Source organism: Schistocerca nitens, chromosome 4, assembly GCF_023898315.1.
Source record: "Schistocerca nitens isolate TAMUIC-IGC-003100 chromosome 4, iqSchNite1.1, whole genome shotgun sequence".
NCBI classification, from domain to species: Eukaryota; Metazoa; Arthropoda; class Insecta; order Orthoptera; family Acrididae; genus Schistocerca; species Schistocerca nitens.
In genome coordinates this window covers 959,761,247-959,779,860 of record NC_064617.1, presented here as the reverse complement: position 1 = coordinate 959,779,860, position 18,614 = coordinate 959,761,247, and the positions used below count along the sequence as shown (strand labels likewise).

Below are 18,614 nucleotides of genomic sequence, written 5' to 3'. Positions count from 1 at the left end.
AGAACCCACAATCAGCCAGCAAGCGAAGCGTCCTCAGGCCGAACGCAGGTTAGAACACCTCAAGTGCTTTGCTCGGCATGGTCCTATTGGACTCACTCACCCCGGCTGTTACAGGGAAACCTCCAATTTAGCGTGGACTCCGAACCACAGTTTCAGTTCATATGTAGAGAGGAAAAGCGCCTAGAACCGCTCGGCCAAAGCGGCGAGCACCCATTTCATTCACACGTACAGGGTGTCCAACAAAAGACACTCTAATCTTAAAATTAAGCAAAATGAAGACAAATATCGACATAAGAAAGCAACAAACGGTTCGTTTATTGTGGAGACGGTAGAAATTTTCGAAGGAAGAGCTTGAAATCATGTAGACTACTGAGTAACGTGTGCTCCTGGTACTGGAATACCACAGGTTAGAACAACGTATTACAACAACATTTGCCGGCCGCTGTGCCCGAGCGGTTCTAGGGGCTTCAGTCCGGAACCGCACTGCTGCTACGGTCGCAGGTTCGAATCCTGCCTCGGGCATGGATGTGTGTGCTGTTCTTAGGCTAGTTAGGTTTAAGTAGTTCTAACAAGGGAATCTCCCCATCGCACCCCCCTCAGATTTAGTTATAAGTTGGCACAGTGGATAGGCCTTGAAAAACTGAACACATATCAATCGAGAAAACAGGAAGAAGTTGTGTGGAACTATGAAAAAAATAAGCAAAATATACAAACTGAGTAGTCCATGAGGAAGAGAGGCAACATCAAGGATAATTTGAGAGCAGCAGCACTGTTGTCCCGGGGTTAGCGTGAGCAGCTACGGAACGACAGGTCCTTGGTTCAAGTATTCCCTCGAGTGAAAAGTTTCCTTTTTTTATTTTCGCAAAGTTATGATCTGTCCGTTCGTTCATTGACGTCTCTGTTCACTGTAATAAGTTTAGTGTCTGTGTTTCGCGACCGCACCGCAGAACCATGCGATTAGTAGACGAAAGGACGTGCCTCTCCTATGGGAACCGAAAACATTTGATCGCAAGGTCATAGGTCAACCGATTCCTCCACAGGAAAACACGTCTGATATATTCTATACGACACTGGTGACGGCATGTGCGTCACATGACAGGAATATGTTGTCGGCCCACCTAACTTGTACACTTGGCAAATGGGTAAAAAGATTCTTCTACCTTGCCCGATTTAGGTTTTCTTGTGGATGTGATGATCACTTCCAAAAAAGTGATGAAAACATAAGAGTTTGTCACATAAACTGCAACAAATGAATGCAACAGTTTCACAGTCGCACAGTGTTCCCTGTGCTCTGTCAAAACATATGTTTTTAACTTTTTCAAATTTTTCCGTGTGTAGACCGTCAAATCCTGCATGTGTCCAAGCAAATCTGAACATGTCCTGGAATTTTGGAGAGCGAAGTTGATTATGTGTGAGTGCCTGAACTTTGATAATTGTCTGATAATAAAAAATAAAACTTTTCACTCGAGGGAAGACCTGAACCAAGAACCCCTCGTTCCGCATCTGATCACGCTAACCACAGGACCACGGCGCTCCTGAGCTCACATTATCCTTGATGTTGCCTGTCTTGCGCATGGACTACTCAGTTTGTATATTTTGCTTATTTTTTTCATAGTTCCACACAACTTCTTCCTGTTTTCTCGATTGATCTGTGTTCAGTTTTTCAAGGCCTATCCACTTTGCCAACTTATTACTAAATCTGAGGGGGGGGGGGGGGGTGGGATGGGGAGGTTCCCTATAAGTCTAGGGGACTGATTTATTATTATTCTGGATTTACACTGTGAGTACATTTTTCCAGAACCCATTCTAGATTACAGTAAGTCACTAATTATCGTTCTCCACTCTTCTCTATTTGTCCATAAATCTTCAGGAATGTTGTTCTTCCTCATTGCTGACTGAACTCCCTGTATCCATGTATCAGGTGGTCGTCCCCTTTTTCTTCTTCCAATTGGTACCCAGTCGATTATGCATTTTGGTAGCCTTTCCTGTTCCATTCGTCTGATGTGCCCATACCATTTAAGTTGTTTGTGCTCGATGAAATCAATAATTGAATTTTTACATTTCATCTTGTCTCTGATTACTTCATTTCTTATTCTTTCTCGTCTTGATATTCTTGCTGAACGTCTCCAGAAATCCATTTCTGTGGCTAATAATTTTGATTTCAGTTGCCATTTTGTTGTCCACACTTCTGAACCATATGTAATAATGCTCCTAACTATTGTTTTAAAAATCCTTATTTTGTTATCAGTTGTTATGTGTTTGTCCCAGAGAATTCCATTCAATAAAGAGATTGTCGTCTTTCCAGAATTTATTCTTGATCTAATTTCTTTGTCCTGTTTCCCATCATTTGTAATTTTCACACCTAAATATTTATATTCCTCGGTAGCTGTTATTGTTCCCATCCCTTCTTCTAATATTAAATCTCCATTCACTCCACCAATTACCATGTACTTTGTTTTATTCATGTTTACATTTAGACCTGATTTTTTATATTCTTGAATCAATTTTCTGGTCATATACTCTATGTCCTCATAGTCTTGGGCTATAATCAGTTGGTCATCTGCAAATTGTAACGAGTATATTGTTCTATCATTTATTGGTATTCCCATAGCGTGACATTTTTTCTTCCAATTCTGTAAAGTTACTTCTGTATATATTTTATACAATGTAGGTGAGATGCTACATCCTTGACGTAATCCTTTTGTGACTTGGAATCCATGTGATAGATATTTACCAATTTTTATTTTTGAAATAGAATTTTTATATAAATTTTGAATTGCTTTAATTATTCTTGGATTTATTCCTATTGATATTAAAGCTTTCCATAAACTGGATAAAGGCACACTATCATAGGGGACTGATGACCTCAGATGTTAAGTCCCACATTGCTTAGAACCATTTGAAGAACAACATTTCAAACACAATGTAATATTCCAAAGGGGTCAGTCTCAAGCTTTTCACCAATTCGAACGGACAAGTAACGTGGCCTGGGTGTTAGCAGATATGTATCCAGGGCCGTAGGCGCCGGTGGAGGGGGGGAGGGGGGGGGGTGAGAGGGCGGATGGAAGGAGTCCGCGACTCTAAAATCGCCATTTTGATATAAATAAGTCTGTCAGTTTCGACACACCTTAGTATTGTCTCGCTGCAAACATCGGGACGTTTAGAGGAATCACAGGAAATCACTTCTAGAAGGAACGGGGAGGGGACCTGGGCGATAGGGGGGGGGGGGTGCTCCGTTTTGGACTTCCTTGCGGGTTTGCGGGTGGTTTCGTGGCTGGTGATCAAGTGGGAAATGTTGGTGCCAGGCCAGCTGCAGTTACTCGGACAGCTGGAAACGTTCCCAGCTTTTAGATTTATTTAGCAAATCCGTCCGAAGAATTACAGCATAGACGGCTTGAAGTGTTCCAGCACGCGTACAATCCCGAGAAATAGTTCCATTCAAAATCTAAAGTGACCGGGTGATACCAGCATGCGCTGTATCACAAAAGGTTGCCTTTACGAAAGATTTGATGCTGGCTGCATCTGGTTCACTAGTAAAGCACACTTTCACCTGAATGGTCTCGGGACTGAACAAAACATCTAGAGGTTCCGAAAAAATCCCATTTGAGTGAAGCGAAACCACTGCTTTCATCCTAAGTTACTGTTTGAGCTACGGTATGCAGTAGAGGCATTATCGGTCCTTTTTTCATGTGAGAATTGGTGTCAAGTGAATGGTACGTTGCAATTTGACCAATTGTCGCCAAACAGCAAGCGCTGGATGATCGACCAGGTACCGAATGATTCGTGCGAGATGGGGCTCCCCCTCGTCGCACCGAACAGGTACTTCACTTTCTTGATGAATCCTTCGGAACCCCGAATTTACGCGTGTAGTCGTGGTCTGGCCTCTATATTCACACAATGTGATTCCTTGCCACTACTTTTTGCGCGACACGTTGAAAAACAGTGTCTATCGTAACCGTCCAGCCACGCTGGACAAGCTTGCACTGTTGATCTGTGTGGCAACTGAATCTATTTCTCTTGAGACAATATAAGACGAAATGACAAATTTCATTGCTCGATTGTAACACCTTTGTACTGCGAGCGGTACTGGTTCAAATGGCTCTGAGCACTATGGGACTTAACATCTGAGGTCATCAGTCCCCTAGAACTTAGAACTACTTAAACCTAACTAACCTAAGGACATCACACACATCCATGTCCGAGGCAGGATTCGAACCTGCGACCGCAGCGGTCGCACTGTTCCAGACTGAAGCGCCTAGAACCGCTCGGCCACAGCGGCCGGAGAGCGGTAGACACTTTCAAAAGATAGTGATATGATGGCAAAGCGTGTCTGCAGAGGACGAGTTTCTTTATACACCTTTGCAACTACTTTTTCGAAACTTCCGTTTAAAATTCTTACAAGTTTCACAATAAACAGACCGTTTGTTGCATTCGTTTCGCCGGCCGCGGTGGTCTCGCGGTTCTAGGCGCGCAGTCCGGAACCGTGCGACTGCTACGGTCGCAGGTTCGAATCCTGCCTCGGGCATGGATGTGTGTGATGTCCTTAGGTTAGTTAGGTTTAAGTAGTTCTCAGTTCTAGGGGACTAATGACAACAGCAGTTGAGTCCCATAGTGCTCAGAGCCATTTTTTTTGCATTCGTTTATTTTCGTGTTATTTAATTTTAAAATGAGGCAATGCTTTCTTTGACACCCCATTTAAACTTTCAGTATTACGAGTATAGTAAATATTAAGATTATAGTAGTTTGACGTGAGACAGGTCACAGTATTCACGTTATTAGTAAACATGATAGATTCCGGTTACAGTTATCAAAACATATTTTATATTTTCCTTTTTCGCGAATGCACTTCGAGTGCTATTCATCTTCAGGCAGAAATCTGAAAGTCAAATTGCCATAAAAACTCCAAGCGAGTACGAACGGTGTCTAAGTCATACAATACACACACAAACGTAAAACGACTACAGTGACATACTGTATTTTCTCCCTTTCGTACGGTCCCACTTTTCACTGCGATAACAAATATAATTCGAAATTCAAATGTGTGTGAAATCTTATGGGACTTAACTGCTAAGGTCACCAGTCCCTAAACTTACACACTACTTATTCTAAATTATCCTAAGGACAAACACACACACTCATGCCCGAGGGAGGACTCGAACCTCCGCCGGGACCAGCCGCACAGCCCAGGACTGCAGCGCCTTTAGACCGCTCGGCTAATCCCACGCGGCCATAACAAATATAGTAGACAGGCATTATGGAGGGAAATAGCTACAATAAAAAAAATTTTTTTTTGTCATTTGTGAGCGGAAACGAACATGTCTAATATCCAGATTACGATTTTTTTTTTTTTACAGTCATATACGCGAACACTCACATAAGATGGATGTTGCGAACGAATGGGTCCAACGGAGACATTCACAAAATTAAACGGAAAGACCTAGGAGCCACTTACAACGTAAAAGGTTCGAGATGAGCTCCAGTTTGTTGTAATAAACGGCGAGATCAGAGGACTTGAAACGCTCGCAGGTGACCGACCAGTCGCAACTGTTGCCAGACGAGTCTCCTGCGATATCTAATTGCTCTGGCATCCGTGACTCGACGCTTTTCACCGGCGGCGCCGGCATGTTCTTTGCGTGGTATTTCCTCCACGGGGTAACAAGCGAGTAGCTCGACTAGTAAAAAGAAAAGGCAAAATTAAAGGTCACCGCAACAATCGCCAACTTCCAGGTACTACACAGACGTCCGAGACATTTTCTTCTTGCGCCATCACTATATTTATGTTTAGTTCCTACGCAGTTTACTTGGGGAAAACTATGACATAGCGTAGAGACCCACGATCATATTTCGACTTGTGCTGACCCAATCACACACACTTTAAAACTTCGGTTGTGCATCAACGATAATAGTAAATATTCCTAGGACTACTGAGGATATTAGTAAAGTTTTTCAGTATGAGGCTCCAAGTGGACCAGCTGCAGAGAATGTTCACAACTATCCACATGTCCATACGCTATTCACACGTGCCTAAAGTAATGTTGTTGTTGTTGTTGTTGTTGTGGTCCTCAGTCCTGAGACTGGTTTGATGCAGCTCTCCATGCTACTCTATCCTGTGCAAGCTTCTTCATCTCCCAGTACCTACTGCAACTTACATCCTTCTGAATCTGCTTAGTGTATTGATCTCTTGGTCTCCCTCTACGATTTTTACCCTCCACGCTGCCCTCCAATGCTAAATTTGTGATCCCTTGATGCCTCAAAACATGTCCTACCAACCGATCCCTTCTTCTAGTCAAGTTGTGCCACAAACTTCTCTTCTCCCCAATCCTATTCAATACCTCCTCATTAGTTACGTGATCTACCCACCTTATCTTCAGCATTCTTCTGTAGCACCACATTTCGAAAGCTTCTATTCTCTTCTTGTCCAAACTGGTTATCGTCCATGTTTCACTGCCATACATGGCTACACTCCATACAAATACTTTCAGAAACGACTTCCTGACACTTAAATCTATACTCGATGTTAACAAATTTCTCTTCTTCAGAAAAGATTTCCTTGCCATTGCCAGTCTACATTTTATATCCTCTCTACTTCGACCATCATCAGTTATTTTACTCCCTAAATAGCAAAACTCCTTTACTACTTCAAGTGTCTCATTTCCTAATCTAATCCCCTCAGCATCACCCGATTTAATTTGACTACATTCCATTATCCTCGTTGCCTAAAGTAAGGCCACTTTAAATTCACTTCCCAGTCCTCGTGACCAGTCTGTGCTCCATAAGTAAACAAGTGTCGATGAGACGATAGGCTCTACTCTAATTTTCCTGCTTCTCTCCTCTCTCGAAGCACCCTTGGCGAATGTTTAGGATGAATCGTTGAACAAGAACATAGAGTATTCCTTCCCGTAGTCTTACATGGCTGGAATTGGCTTTGGGTACAGAGAACGCACAACTCTTAAATGGTCACTCATTTTTTCCCCAAATGTTCCTTAAGCTCTTGACACTCTACACGACGATGTTGGTCGACTCTGTACTTGGGTTCTATGAAATCAAATTCAATGAATGATGTGAAGAATACCATCGTTGTACTACAAGCAGAGGAACTAAGTTGTGTGTATGCGCGTGTGTTCAAAATGGTTCAAATGGCACTGAGTACTATGGAACTTAACTTCTGAGGTCATCAGTCCCCTAGAACTTTAGAGCTACTTAAACCTAACTAACCTAAGGACATCACACACATCCATGCTCGAGGCAGGATTCGAACCTGCGACCGTAGTGGTCGCGCGGTTCCAGACTGGAGCGCCTAGAACCGCTCGGCCACCACGGCCGGCTGCGCGTGTGTGTTTGGATGGGTTGGTGGGTTAGTTAAGACGCTCTACTGCGAGGATACTTTTTTAATTAATTGGCTTTCGGGTAGGGCCCATACAGCCCTCTCAACAGTGGAAGATACGACAGTGTGTTTCGACGATTCAGAAGATTCGTTAGGGCCGAGCTGCATCCTGGTACGAAGCTACAGAGGCTTAGACTTGTCATGTGACACCATGTAAGCCATTTTCGTGTCAGTTATGACGGCACGAAGATAAGGACAACACAACACCCAGTCCTCGAACGGAGAAATCTCCGACTCGACGGGGAAACAGCGAGGATAGTAACATCTTGCTAAAATAGTCCTAGTCAGTTGTAATGAAGACTTGTAAAAGTCAAAAAGCATAGAATGCACGTTCAGCTGAAGTAATACTCATTCACACACAAGCAAGCACACTAAAATTGTGAAAATAATTAATATAGTCTGAAACCTGGATAGAATAACAAGGAGCAGGCTGAAGTAACCAGGAAAGACTGCCTTCCTGACAACTTAAGAAACCTGGATGAATCAAGCAAACTGATAACATGATTAAAATGTCTCCCTAATAATGTAAGGAAGGATCGTACATTTCACGTTATCTTGATTCACATCATAATCTTCGTTTCTTTGTCTCCTAAAATAAAGAGTATATCAGCAAGTAGACAAGCCTTCGACATATTGTCTGAATTTGGAGCATAGTGTGTCGGCTCAGTTACCGGCACTCCAACACAGCGTGGAGCCACAGTGACAAAAACGTTGAAAAAGTATTCGAGTTCATACCCCTTTCTGACCGTCATAGTTTTTGAATTTTCCAAAACCCATTACTGATGGATGCTGGAATGGGTCATTCAATGAAAATAACACAAGCTAGAATACATTAAACGTTAACAAAAACAGAGTAAGAAAAAATAACAAAAGTTTTTGTTAAATAGAGGTGGAAAGAAAAATGCTGAAATGTTTTCTTGGAGAAGTCTCTAACTGATATCTCCCATTACTTATTAAAAAATTGAGCTAGTGTGAAACAGGAAAGAAGCTAAAATGAGAATTAAATGCACCATCACAATTTGCACACGGAATCATTATAAAACGATATGTTTCGTGTACTGGTGTCACTGCTGACTGACTGAAAAGCAATACATCTTAATAATAATACTGAGGTTGTAGCCAAGAGAAAAAGAAATTCTCACATAGGTGCCAAGAGCCATTGTACGGAGTGGGAAGCTCTGAGCAGCTTAGGAGGGAGTGGCAAGAATGGTTAGCAAGGGCCATTGCGAAACTTTAGTCATTTTCAGCCTAGTCGAGTTTCGAATCACATATTTTTTTTACTATGCCTATTTCAGATTTCGGTTTTCATTTTCAGCTGAATAATCGTCAACTGGGGAAAGGGCAGAGAAGAACTGCGTATGTAGGAATGAATTACCGGCTACAGTATTTGGCATACAACCAGTCAAAGCCTCCTGTAACTCTTGGTGGGAAGTGGAGCAATGGGGACCCTTTATTTCTGAGACAATACGTCCCATTCAAAATATGAAGTCGTAGTGGAAATGGAAATGAGCGTTTGGCGTCATTGGCCGGGAGGCCCCTTGCGGGGCAGGTCCGGCCGCCTCTGTGCAGGTCTTACTACATTCGACGCCACATTGGGCGACCTGAGCGCCGGATGGGGATGAACTTGTGATGAAGACAACACAACACCCAGTCCCTGAGCGGAGAAGATCCCCGTCGCAGCCGGGAATCGAACCCAGGCCCCTTAGGACGACATCCGTCACGCTGACCATTCAGCTATCAGGGCGGACAACTCATACTGTGTGTGTATGTGTTCGTTTGTGTGTGAGAATACACACTGAGGGGACGAAAGTCATGGCATAGCGATATGCACATGGCGGTAGTATCGCGTACACAAAGTATAAAACGGCGGTGCACTGACGAGCTTTTATTTGTACCAGTTGTTTCATTTGAAAAAATCTTTCCGACGTGTTTATGGTCCCACGACAGGAATTAAGAGATTTTGAACGCGTATGGTAGTTGGAGCTAGACGCATGGGACATTCCATTTCCGAAATCGTAAGGGAATTCAATATTCCGAAAACCACAGTGTCAAGAGTGTGTCGCGACTGTCACTTTTCAGGCATCACCTCTTAGCATGGACAGTGCAGTGGCCCACGGCCTTCACTTAACGACCGAGAGCAGCGGCGTCTGACAGTGTTGTCAGTGCCAACAGACAAGCAACAGTGCGTGAAATAACTACAGAAATCAATGTGCGATGTATGGCGAGCGCATCCGTTACGACAGTGCGGCGAAATTTGGCGTTAATGGGCTGTGGCAGCAGACGAGCGACGCGAGTGCCTTTGTTAACAGCAGGACATCGCCTGCAGCACCTCTCCTGGGCTCGTGACCACATCGGTTGCACCCTGGACGACTGGAAAACCCTGGTCAGATGAGACACGGTTCCAGTTGGTATGGTTCGAGTGCGACACAGAGTCCACGAAGCCATGAACCAAGCTGTGCAGGCTGCTGGTGGCTCCATAGTGCTGTAGGCTGTGTTTACATGGAATGCACTGAGTCCTCTGGTGCAACCGAACCGATCATTGAGTAGAATTGTTTATGTCGTAGCCGTTTAAGGTGTTCATGTTCCCAAACAACGATGGAATTTTTACGAGGTGCATTCAAGTTCTAAGGCCTCCGACTTTTTTTCTCCGGACTGGAAAGAGATAGAAACATGCGCATTGTTTTAAAATGAGGCCGCGTTCATTGTCAATACGTCCCAGGGATGGCAGCACCGTACGGCAGATGGAATTTTACCGCCAGCGGCGAGAATGAGAACTGTTTTAAATACTTAAAATGGCGACGTTTTCCTTACTTGAACAGCGTGCAATCATTCGTTTTCTGAATTTGCGTGGTGTGAAACCAATTGCAATTCATCGACAGTTGAAGGAGACATGTGGTGATGGAGTTACGGATGTGTCGAAAGTGCGTTCGTGGGTGCGACAGTTTAATGAAGGCAGAACATCGTGTGACAACAAACCGAAACAACCTCGGGCTCGCACAAGCCGGTCTGACGACACGATCGAGAAAGTGGAGAGAATTGCTTTGGGGGATCGCCGAATGACTGTTGAACAGATCGCCTCCAGAGTTGGCATTTCTGTGGGTTCTGTGCATACAATCTTGCACGACGACCTGAAAATGCGAAAAGTGTCATCCAGGTAGGTGCCACGAATGCTGACGGATGACGACACGGCTGCCCGTGTGGCATGTTGCCGAGCAATGTTGACGCACAGCGACAGCATGAATGGGACTCTCGTAGTGACTTTTGGCTTTCTCGAACAATGAAAGACACTCTCCGTGGCCGCACATTCACCAGCTGTGCTGCTATTGCCTCAGCGTTGTGAAAAATGTGTACGTCTGCAGGGCGATTACGTCGAGAAGTAACGCCAGTTTCATCGATTTCGGGTGAGTAGTTAATTAGAAAAAAAATCGGAGGCCTTAGAACTTGAATGCACCTCGTATGGATAACAATGCGCCACGCCACTGAGCCACAATTGTTCGCGATTGGTTTGAAGAATATCGTGGACAATTTGAGTGAACTATTTGGGCACCCAGATCGCCCGCCATTAATCCTGCTGAACATTTACGGTTCATAATCGACAGGTCAGTTCGTGCACAAAATCTTGCAAGCCCGTGATTTTCTGTAACCTCAGTGTAGTGTGTGAGGCGTATTTGTATAGCTTATCGAGACGAACAGTTTTAACGTGATGCGTAGGTCTACATTCAACTTGCGCACATTTTAAGAGAAATGCAAAACAGCTAAACTGAACACACGACGCTATAGCCTGTTCGCATTCTTCGTATTCAAAAACAGCGTTGGGTGGCTGGGTGGAGGTGGGGGGAGGGGATGTAAAAGAAAGGAAAGGAGATTAGTGTTTAAAGTTCTGGCCAAGGCGCAGTCATTAGCGACGGCTCCGTCTATGTTGTAAATGGAGACTGAAAGATGAGTACGTGACACACCTGCTTGGATAAGCGAACTAGCGGACTGCCGACCAAAGGACGACCTCACGATGGTATTTGGTACCGAAATCGGTAGTCATTAAACAGAATACACGTGCGGCTATAGATTCAAGCAAATAATTTTTTTTAGACTGGAACGTCTACCAGAGCATGCAAGACCACATTGTTTACATAAGCATACCATCTCATAAATGATGCCAAATAAACGTGTGGAGATGCTTCACTGGCTTGAAATGCTAAAATAGACCAATTACACTCCTGGAAATGGAAAAAAGAACACATTGACACCGGTGTGTCAGACCCACCATACTTGCTCCGGACACTGCGAGAGGGCTGTACAAGCAATGATCACACGCACGGCACAGCGGACACACCAGGAACCGCGGTGTTGGCCGTCGAATGGCGCTACCTGCGCAGCATTTGTGCACCGCCGCCGTCAGTGTCAGCCAGTTTGCCGTGGCATACGGAGCTCCATCGCAGTCTTTAACACTGGTAGCATGCCGCGACAGCGTGGACGTGAACCGTATGTGCAGTTGACGGACTTTGAGCGAGGGCGTATAGTGGGCATGCGGGAGGCCGGGTGGACGTACCGCCGAATTGCTCAACGCGTGGGGCGTGAGGTCTCCACAGTACATCGATGTTGTCGCCAGTGGTCGGCGGAAGGTGCACGTGCCCGTCGACCTGGGACCGGACCGCAGCGACGCACGGATGCACGCCAAGACCGTAGGATCCTACGCAGTGCCGTAGGGGACCGCACCGCCACTTCCCAGCAAATTAGGGACACTGTTGCTCCTGGGGTATCGGCGAGGACCATTCGCAACCGTCTCCATGAAGCTGGGCTACGGTCCCGCACACCGTTAGGCCGTCTTCCGCTCACGCCCCAACATCGTGCAGCCCGCCTCCAGTGGTGTCGCGACAGGCGTGAATGGAGGGACGAATGGAGACGTGTCGTCTTCAGCGATGAGAGTCGCTTCTGCCTTGGTGCCAATGATGGTCGTATGCGTGTTTAGCGCCGTGCAGGTGAGCGCCACAATCAGGACTGCATACGACCGAGGCACACAGGGCCAACACCCGGCATCATGGTGTGGGGAGCGATCTCCTACACTGGCCGTACACCACTGGTGATCGTCGAGGGGACACTGAATAGTGCACGGTACATCCAAACCGTCATCGAACCCATCGTCCTACCATTCCTAGACCGGCAAGGGAACTTGCTGTTCCAACAGGACAATGCACGTCCGCATGTATCCCGTGCCACCCAACGTGCTCTAGAAGGGGTAAGTCAACTACCCTGGCCAGCAAGATCTCCGGATCTGTCCCCCATTGAGCATGTTTGAGACTGGATGAAGCGTCGTCTCACGCGGTCTGCACGTCCAGCACGAACGCTGGTCCAACTGAGGCGCCAGGTGGAAATGGCATGGCAAGCCGTTCCACAGGACTACATCCAGCATCTCTACGATCGTCTCCATGGGAGAATAGCAGCCTGCATTGCTGCGAAAGGTGGATATACACTGTACTAGTGCCGACATTGTGCATGCTCTGTTGCCTGTGTCTATGTGCCTGTGGTTCTGTCAGTGTGATCATGTGATGTATCTGACCCCAGGAATGTGTCAATAAAGTTTCCCCTTCCTGGGACAATGAATTCACGGTGTTCTTATTTCAATTTCCAGGAGTGTATTTACTACTTAAATCATAGGACATCTGGCGCAGACGGTTTCCACCTATGCACATTTACATTGTTAGTTATATGTATATCTTCTTTCCAGTTTCTGCCAGTAAAAAGTTAATTATGGTAGTGTCACCTGGGTGTAATTGATGAGACGGACGAACAGCTTGTCTTTGATTACCATCGCCTTGCGCGTTATCTGCGCAGAAGAAAAAGGGAAACAGCTCTGCAGACTTACATAAGCAGCGCCCAAGGCAGTTTTCTGCGTAGACACAGGGCATGTAATGGAGTTTCAACAGTGGAATCAAGATATGCTGGCAGGCATTTCTCACAACGATCTTGTCCGAGGCCGCCAACCTCCACGAGGCCTTTCCGTGGTGAACTGGCGTGCATGCCTGGCCGGACTCAGGGATGAGAAGCCCACAGCGTAATCATCTTCATAGACTGTTTGTACCTCCACGAGGCCTTTCCGTGGTGAACTGGCGTGCATGCCTGGCCGGTGACGGATAGCCGAGTTGTACATGCAACCTCGAATGGTCCACTGGAATATGTTCACAGACCGAATTACAAACAGTGGTACATTCAGACTCTCCGCCTTAAGCAGTCGAGTTAGAGATAAGCGTGATATACTGAAATAGTCTTTCAGCATTAAGTTGTCTCGACTACTTAACCTCATGGTGGAGTGCATTTCGTAACACTAAAGCTAAAAACAATGTCATTTCAGTCTATAAACGCTGCGAAGCTTAGAGAAAATGATCTGATAATTAGAACTTCTGACGTGTGCACTTCAGGAAGACGTTCAAAACTATGCTTTTCTTTCTCTCAGTCTGTTATTACTCTACTTTCAGAAAGATCAGTAGACCATACTGTTGATAAACCAAGAGAGGCTCCTCAATGTTTACGGCACTGGTCTCATGTATTTGGAAGAAACGGGGTTCGGATCTTTTTACACTCGTTCAGATTAAAGCTTTCCATGATTCCCTAGATGATTTCGGGAGAATACTTGGCTGTTTCCATTCAAAAAGAGACTGACAATGAAATTTACATGTGTTTATGCCCCCTTGTGAAGAGTGATCGCTTCCTGCCACCATGGTGGCACTGTAATCCATCGCATTCGGAAGGTGCCACCAATTACAGTTCCGCCCATTATTGTAATTTTATTTTCTCACTGTATTCTCTAAACACGGAGATGGTTTGTTCAGCTAAATTAACAGAAATTTCCTTCCTCCATCACTTTTAGTTCTAGGTGGCGTTACTGAAATGGAGTGTTTTCTCGTCAAACTCCTGCCCTCCCTCTAGTTACTTATCCAGAAAACTAATAGTGAAAACGTACCACGATGTTATAAAGTGTGTGTGTGTGGAGGGGGGGGGGGGGTGGTATGTCGAAAATATTTATGGATGGTCCGTTCCGTTAACATAATTATTTCATTCGTTATTAAAAGCGTTGTTTTTGACGGTGATTCAGCTATGTTAGATGGGGACCGATACGACCAAGAAATAAATTAGATTTGCACTGTTTTCTTTGTTGGAAATGGTTGCCTTAGATCCACAATTATTCAACAATATAGCTGTAGGATAAGAGGCGGGGGGGGGGGGGGTCTGTGTGGAGATCTCTCCGTGTCCCGCCGTCCCCGTTGGTTCTTAGCGGCGTTGTCCATGTGGACAGAGGACTCAGCTCCCATACGGAGCCCCTGATCGACACGTTGCCATCCACTCCTACCTACATCGGTCTCGTGCGACAGGTGCCAGCCGGCTCAGGGATTTCCAGCGATCGTTCCAGCTCTTCGTCGTAAAAGACGGTTTTCGTGAGCAATGATATTTCTGACTGAGCCAGCCGAATATACTTGAAGTCTACTTATAGCTTCTATCTCCCGACTGTCTTCGCAACTCCACGGTTGCTCTGCTTTCTAATACAGCCTAACGGTCTCCGGCGCAATTTTTTTTCTGATCAGTATTCTGTAGACTGGAATTCACTATTCCTAAGGTTACTTGAAGCTGGGTGATGAGTGGAAAATGAGCAGTAATTTCTGTAGCTTCAAGAGATGGCGGCGAAAATACTTCCTCAGAAAGCATAAAGCAGAGCTTCATAAGGATGTGTTTTTCTGTCCTACATTTTAAGGCCAACAACATAGTTTGTCAACAAGATGAAAAAGTCACTATCTCCTGATTCAAGAGAAGCGCATATAAATCCCGGCTGCCTCGAGATTAAGGATTTCAGTTTTTCCTCTGTATCACTTTAGACGTATGCTGGGATGCTTTCTCTCAAAGGCAGGTGTCCCTCCGTCCTCGTCAACTCTAACAGCCCCCCGCCTTAATGGGCTTAATGACGACGGGACGGTTAATTACCACGAAGAGAAGTTTTTGACAAGAGAGAGAGTGCGCCACGTTATTACGTAACTGCTCAGCGTGGAACTTTTGTACGATTGTACACATTTCGATGTTTACTGTTTTCTTGTGCTCGATCAGGCTGTCGACAGTAAAATTGTTGATAAAAGTAAGGTCATGCACAAGGTAGAATCATTGAATTCACCACTAAACAACTCGGAAAATTAAGAAAATGCGTATCTTTGTGATCTGGATATGATTCGTGTGATTATTCCTCAAAATACAATAATGTTTCATTCGTATTATTTCATTATTTCGGTAAATATGTTTGCTGCTCTTAAGGTCCATTTCATGCACTACAGCCGCGTCAGGTGCCCGACCTTGCAGACCTGGAATGTGGCCTCGCCATGTCACCAACTGCCTGTCCCCCCCGTCGAGATATTTGAAGGAATGATGCAACAGGTGCACAGTCTGAGACAAGCGTTGTGACCGGCGCGGAGCAGCGTGCGATCCGAAAGAAACGGCGATAGTTTCACGATTCTCCGCCTCTGTCAGTTCCCTCTTTTATCCCTCCTTCGCTCCGACACCCAGCGCCTGGGTGTACCGCGTTCGAAGGTGTCCGTATTGCGTCTCTAACTAGCACCAAGAAGCAAGATGGCGCGCGCCCGTCGTGACCTCCTTTCTCTCGAGTCGGGCAGCCTTGACGGGAGCGACAAAACGACGACATCGACAACGCAGCAAGCCGCCACGAGGTACGCCCTCCGAGAGAACCTTCCACAACATGCACGCGACTGCTGATGTTTTTTTTTTTTTTTCTCGAAAACAGTAAATCACTGTGCCGCTTGCTGGTCCAGCTGAGACGAAAGTGGAACGTCGTTGCTCGTTTGACATGTCGCCCTATGCCAGGGGTCAGTGCACCTCCACCTCTTCCAACTGAAGCGCTTTGCGACAGCAAACACAAAAAATAACAATAAGTGGGCAAATTGGCACCTTATTGAATAACTGTACTGCTGTATCACTGTAGCTGCAAAGAAGAACTGCGCATCTGAAGAATTTCTGCTGAAATCGGCAAAAGATAGAAGCAGAGAAAGAGCAACAAGTCCACAATGACACCAACAAGACTGCCGCTTTCGAATAGCGCGGGCAGCTCGAACTGACACGTGCTTCCGAAATGCCCACAGCAAGCATGTCGGCAGAGATGTGCCACCTGAAATAGGGATAATCACGTGTTCAAGCAACACGACAATGCACCGACGTGGAAGAGCGCCAAGTGCCGCTACGATGACGCAGAACCTCCGGGGCAGTCACCTGTCCTCAGGGTAAACAAGAAGCACAATAGGCCATAAAATAAACTCACCGGCTCCCGCAGGGCGTCGAAGTACATGAGGTCGCACATGGTGGCTGCAGGCCGTGTGTGTTGTGTGTGTCTTGGCTCAAGCTGCGTGGCTCTTCTGTCTGCCACTTTCCTGCGACTGCTACCCGCCGCTGCGGCCGCCGAGACACGGTACGTAACGCTCGGGCGCACTCGTGTGCGCTCGGCAGAGTTCGGCGCCGGCTCGCTCCCGACCTCGCCTTGCCTTGCTCCTGCTATATTGGCCGTTCTGGGAATAGAACGGCGGACGATTAATAAATCGGCGACGCCTGGCAGAAACTGCGGCGATCGAAATGAAAACAAACGACTGTCATCCGCTGGATGTTTACAAGAGGGGCGGCTAGGCATCACTGACGACGTAAGACGTGCTGCAGGGTTGGGAAAAGGCGGATCAAGCATTAAAAAAAAGGGCACTGATCCTATAGTCTAGAGCCTGAAACTGATGTAATGACACAAGTGTCTGATTACAAAGGGTAGTCATTAAGGTTTAACCAGTTTACCTGTGCAAGTAATTCGCACTCTATCTTGATCAATCGCCTACAGATGATATATTTTATTTGTTTATTTTATTTATTTATTTATTTAACCTGATCATATTAGGGCCATCAGGCCCTCTCTTACATCGGACCAGTGTTCCACACATGCAGCATTTCACACATCAAGTTACATCATGACAATACTTTAAATAAGAAAATTAGATTACTCTAGTGACAATTATTATTATTATTATTTTCGATTATTCCCATTTAAGAGAGCGTTTGAACTTGAATTCCTTTATGATGATTGTTTATGTTTTTTCTGAGCCCAAATTTTCTTCATGTGTTCACTGTGTTGTTTCTTTCGCTCCGCTGTCCATTTGTATCCTGTTCTCTTCTGTGTTGTGGTGTCAAATTTATGTTTTTTGATGATGTTCCTGAATTCAGTTCTATTTTCTGCATAATTTACTGTTATGTGTGCTTGTCTGAAGTCCTCTTCAACTTCTTTTATCCATTTTGTTTTTCCCCTGCCTGAGTTGATGACTTTAACAGTTCGCTTTGAAATTCTGTTTTCATTCATCCTGTGGATATGTCCGTAGAACTGCATTCTTCTTTTCCTTATTGTATCTGTAATCTTGTCTGTGTATTTATATAATTCTGATGTTGGTCTCTTCTTCCAGATTCCTTGCTCTTGTATCGGGCCAAAAATTTTCCTGAGAATTTTCCTTTCTTGTTTCTCTATTTCTTTGATTTTAGTTTGCCCACCTATTTGTGTTGTTTCAGATGCATACAGTGCCTCCGGAAGTACGACGGTGTTGTAGTGCCTCAATTTTGCGTTAATGGATATGGACTTTTTGTTATAATAGTTCCACGTGAGTTTATATGCTTTCTGTAGTTTTTTTATTCTTTCCTCATTGGCCTTTAGGTTGATCCCTGATGGCTGGATGATTTCTCCCAGGTACTTAAAATGTGGTACTTGTACAATTTTCCCATGGGTTGTCACAATAGGCGATTTGTCTTGTGGCACTCTTTCTATGTACTGGGTTTTCTCATATGAGATTTGCAGGCCGGTTCTTTGTGCAATTTCGTGTAATTTCTCTATGGCGTTAGTAGCTTCTTTTCTATTATTTGTGAGGATTGCAAGGTCATCTGCAAAAGCTAAACACTTCACATTGAATCTATTATCTTTTCTAATGCCAATTTGGATTCCTTTGACTTCTTTTTCCCATGTCCTGATAATTTTTTCAAGAATGATATTAAAGAAAGTCCGTCACCCTGTCGCACTCCAGTTTGGATTTCAAATGGTTCCGAGATATCCCCCATAAATTTAACCTTGGAGATTGTGTCAGTTAATGTTTCCCGAATGATTGCTCTTGTCTTTCTGTCAATGCTGAATTCTTCCAGCGTCTTGCAGAGCACTACTCTGTCTATTGAG

General features: G+C 45.2%; 1 protein-coding gene across 1 annotated transcript in view; it reads right to left on the bottom strand.

Annotated features, from left to right (window-relative positions):
* Positions 1-16,812, bottom strand: part of LOC126253640 (DNA-binding protein D-ETS-4) — a 184,618-nt gene extending 167,806 nt beyond the window's left edge. Inside the window, exon 1 of the mRNA XM_049955134.1 lies at positions 16,689-16,812. Coding sequence (XP_049811091.1) covers positions 16,689-16,727 — 39 coding nt within the window. The 5' untranslated portion in view covers positions 16,728-16,812. The remainder of the gene's footprint in view (positions 1-16,688) is intronic.
* Between the last annotated feature and the right edge of the window lie 1,802 nt (positions 16,813-18,614).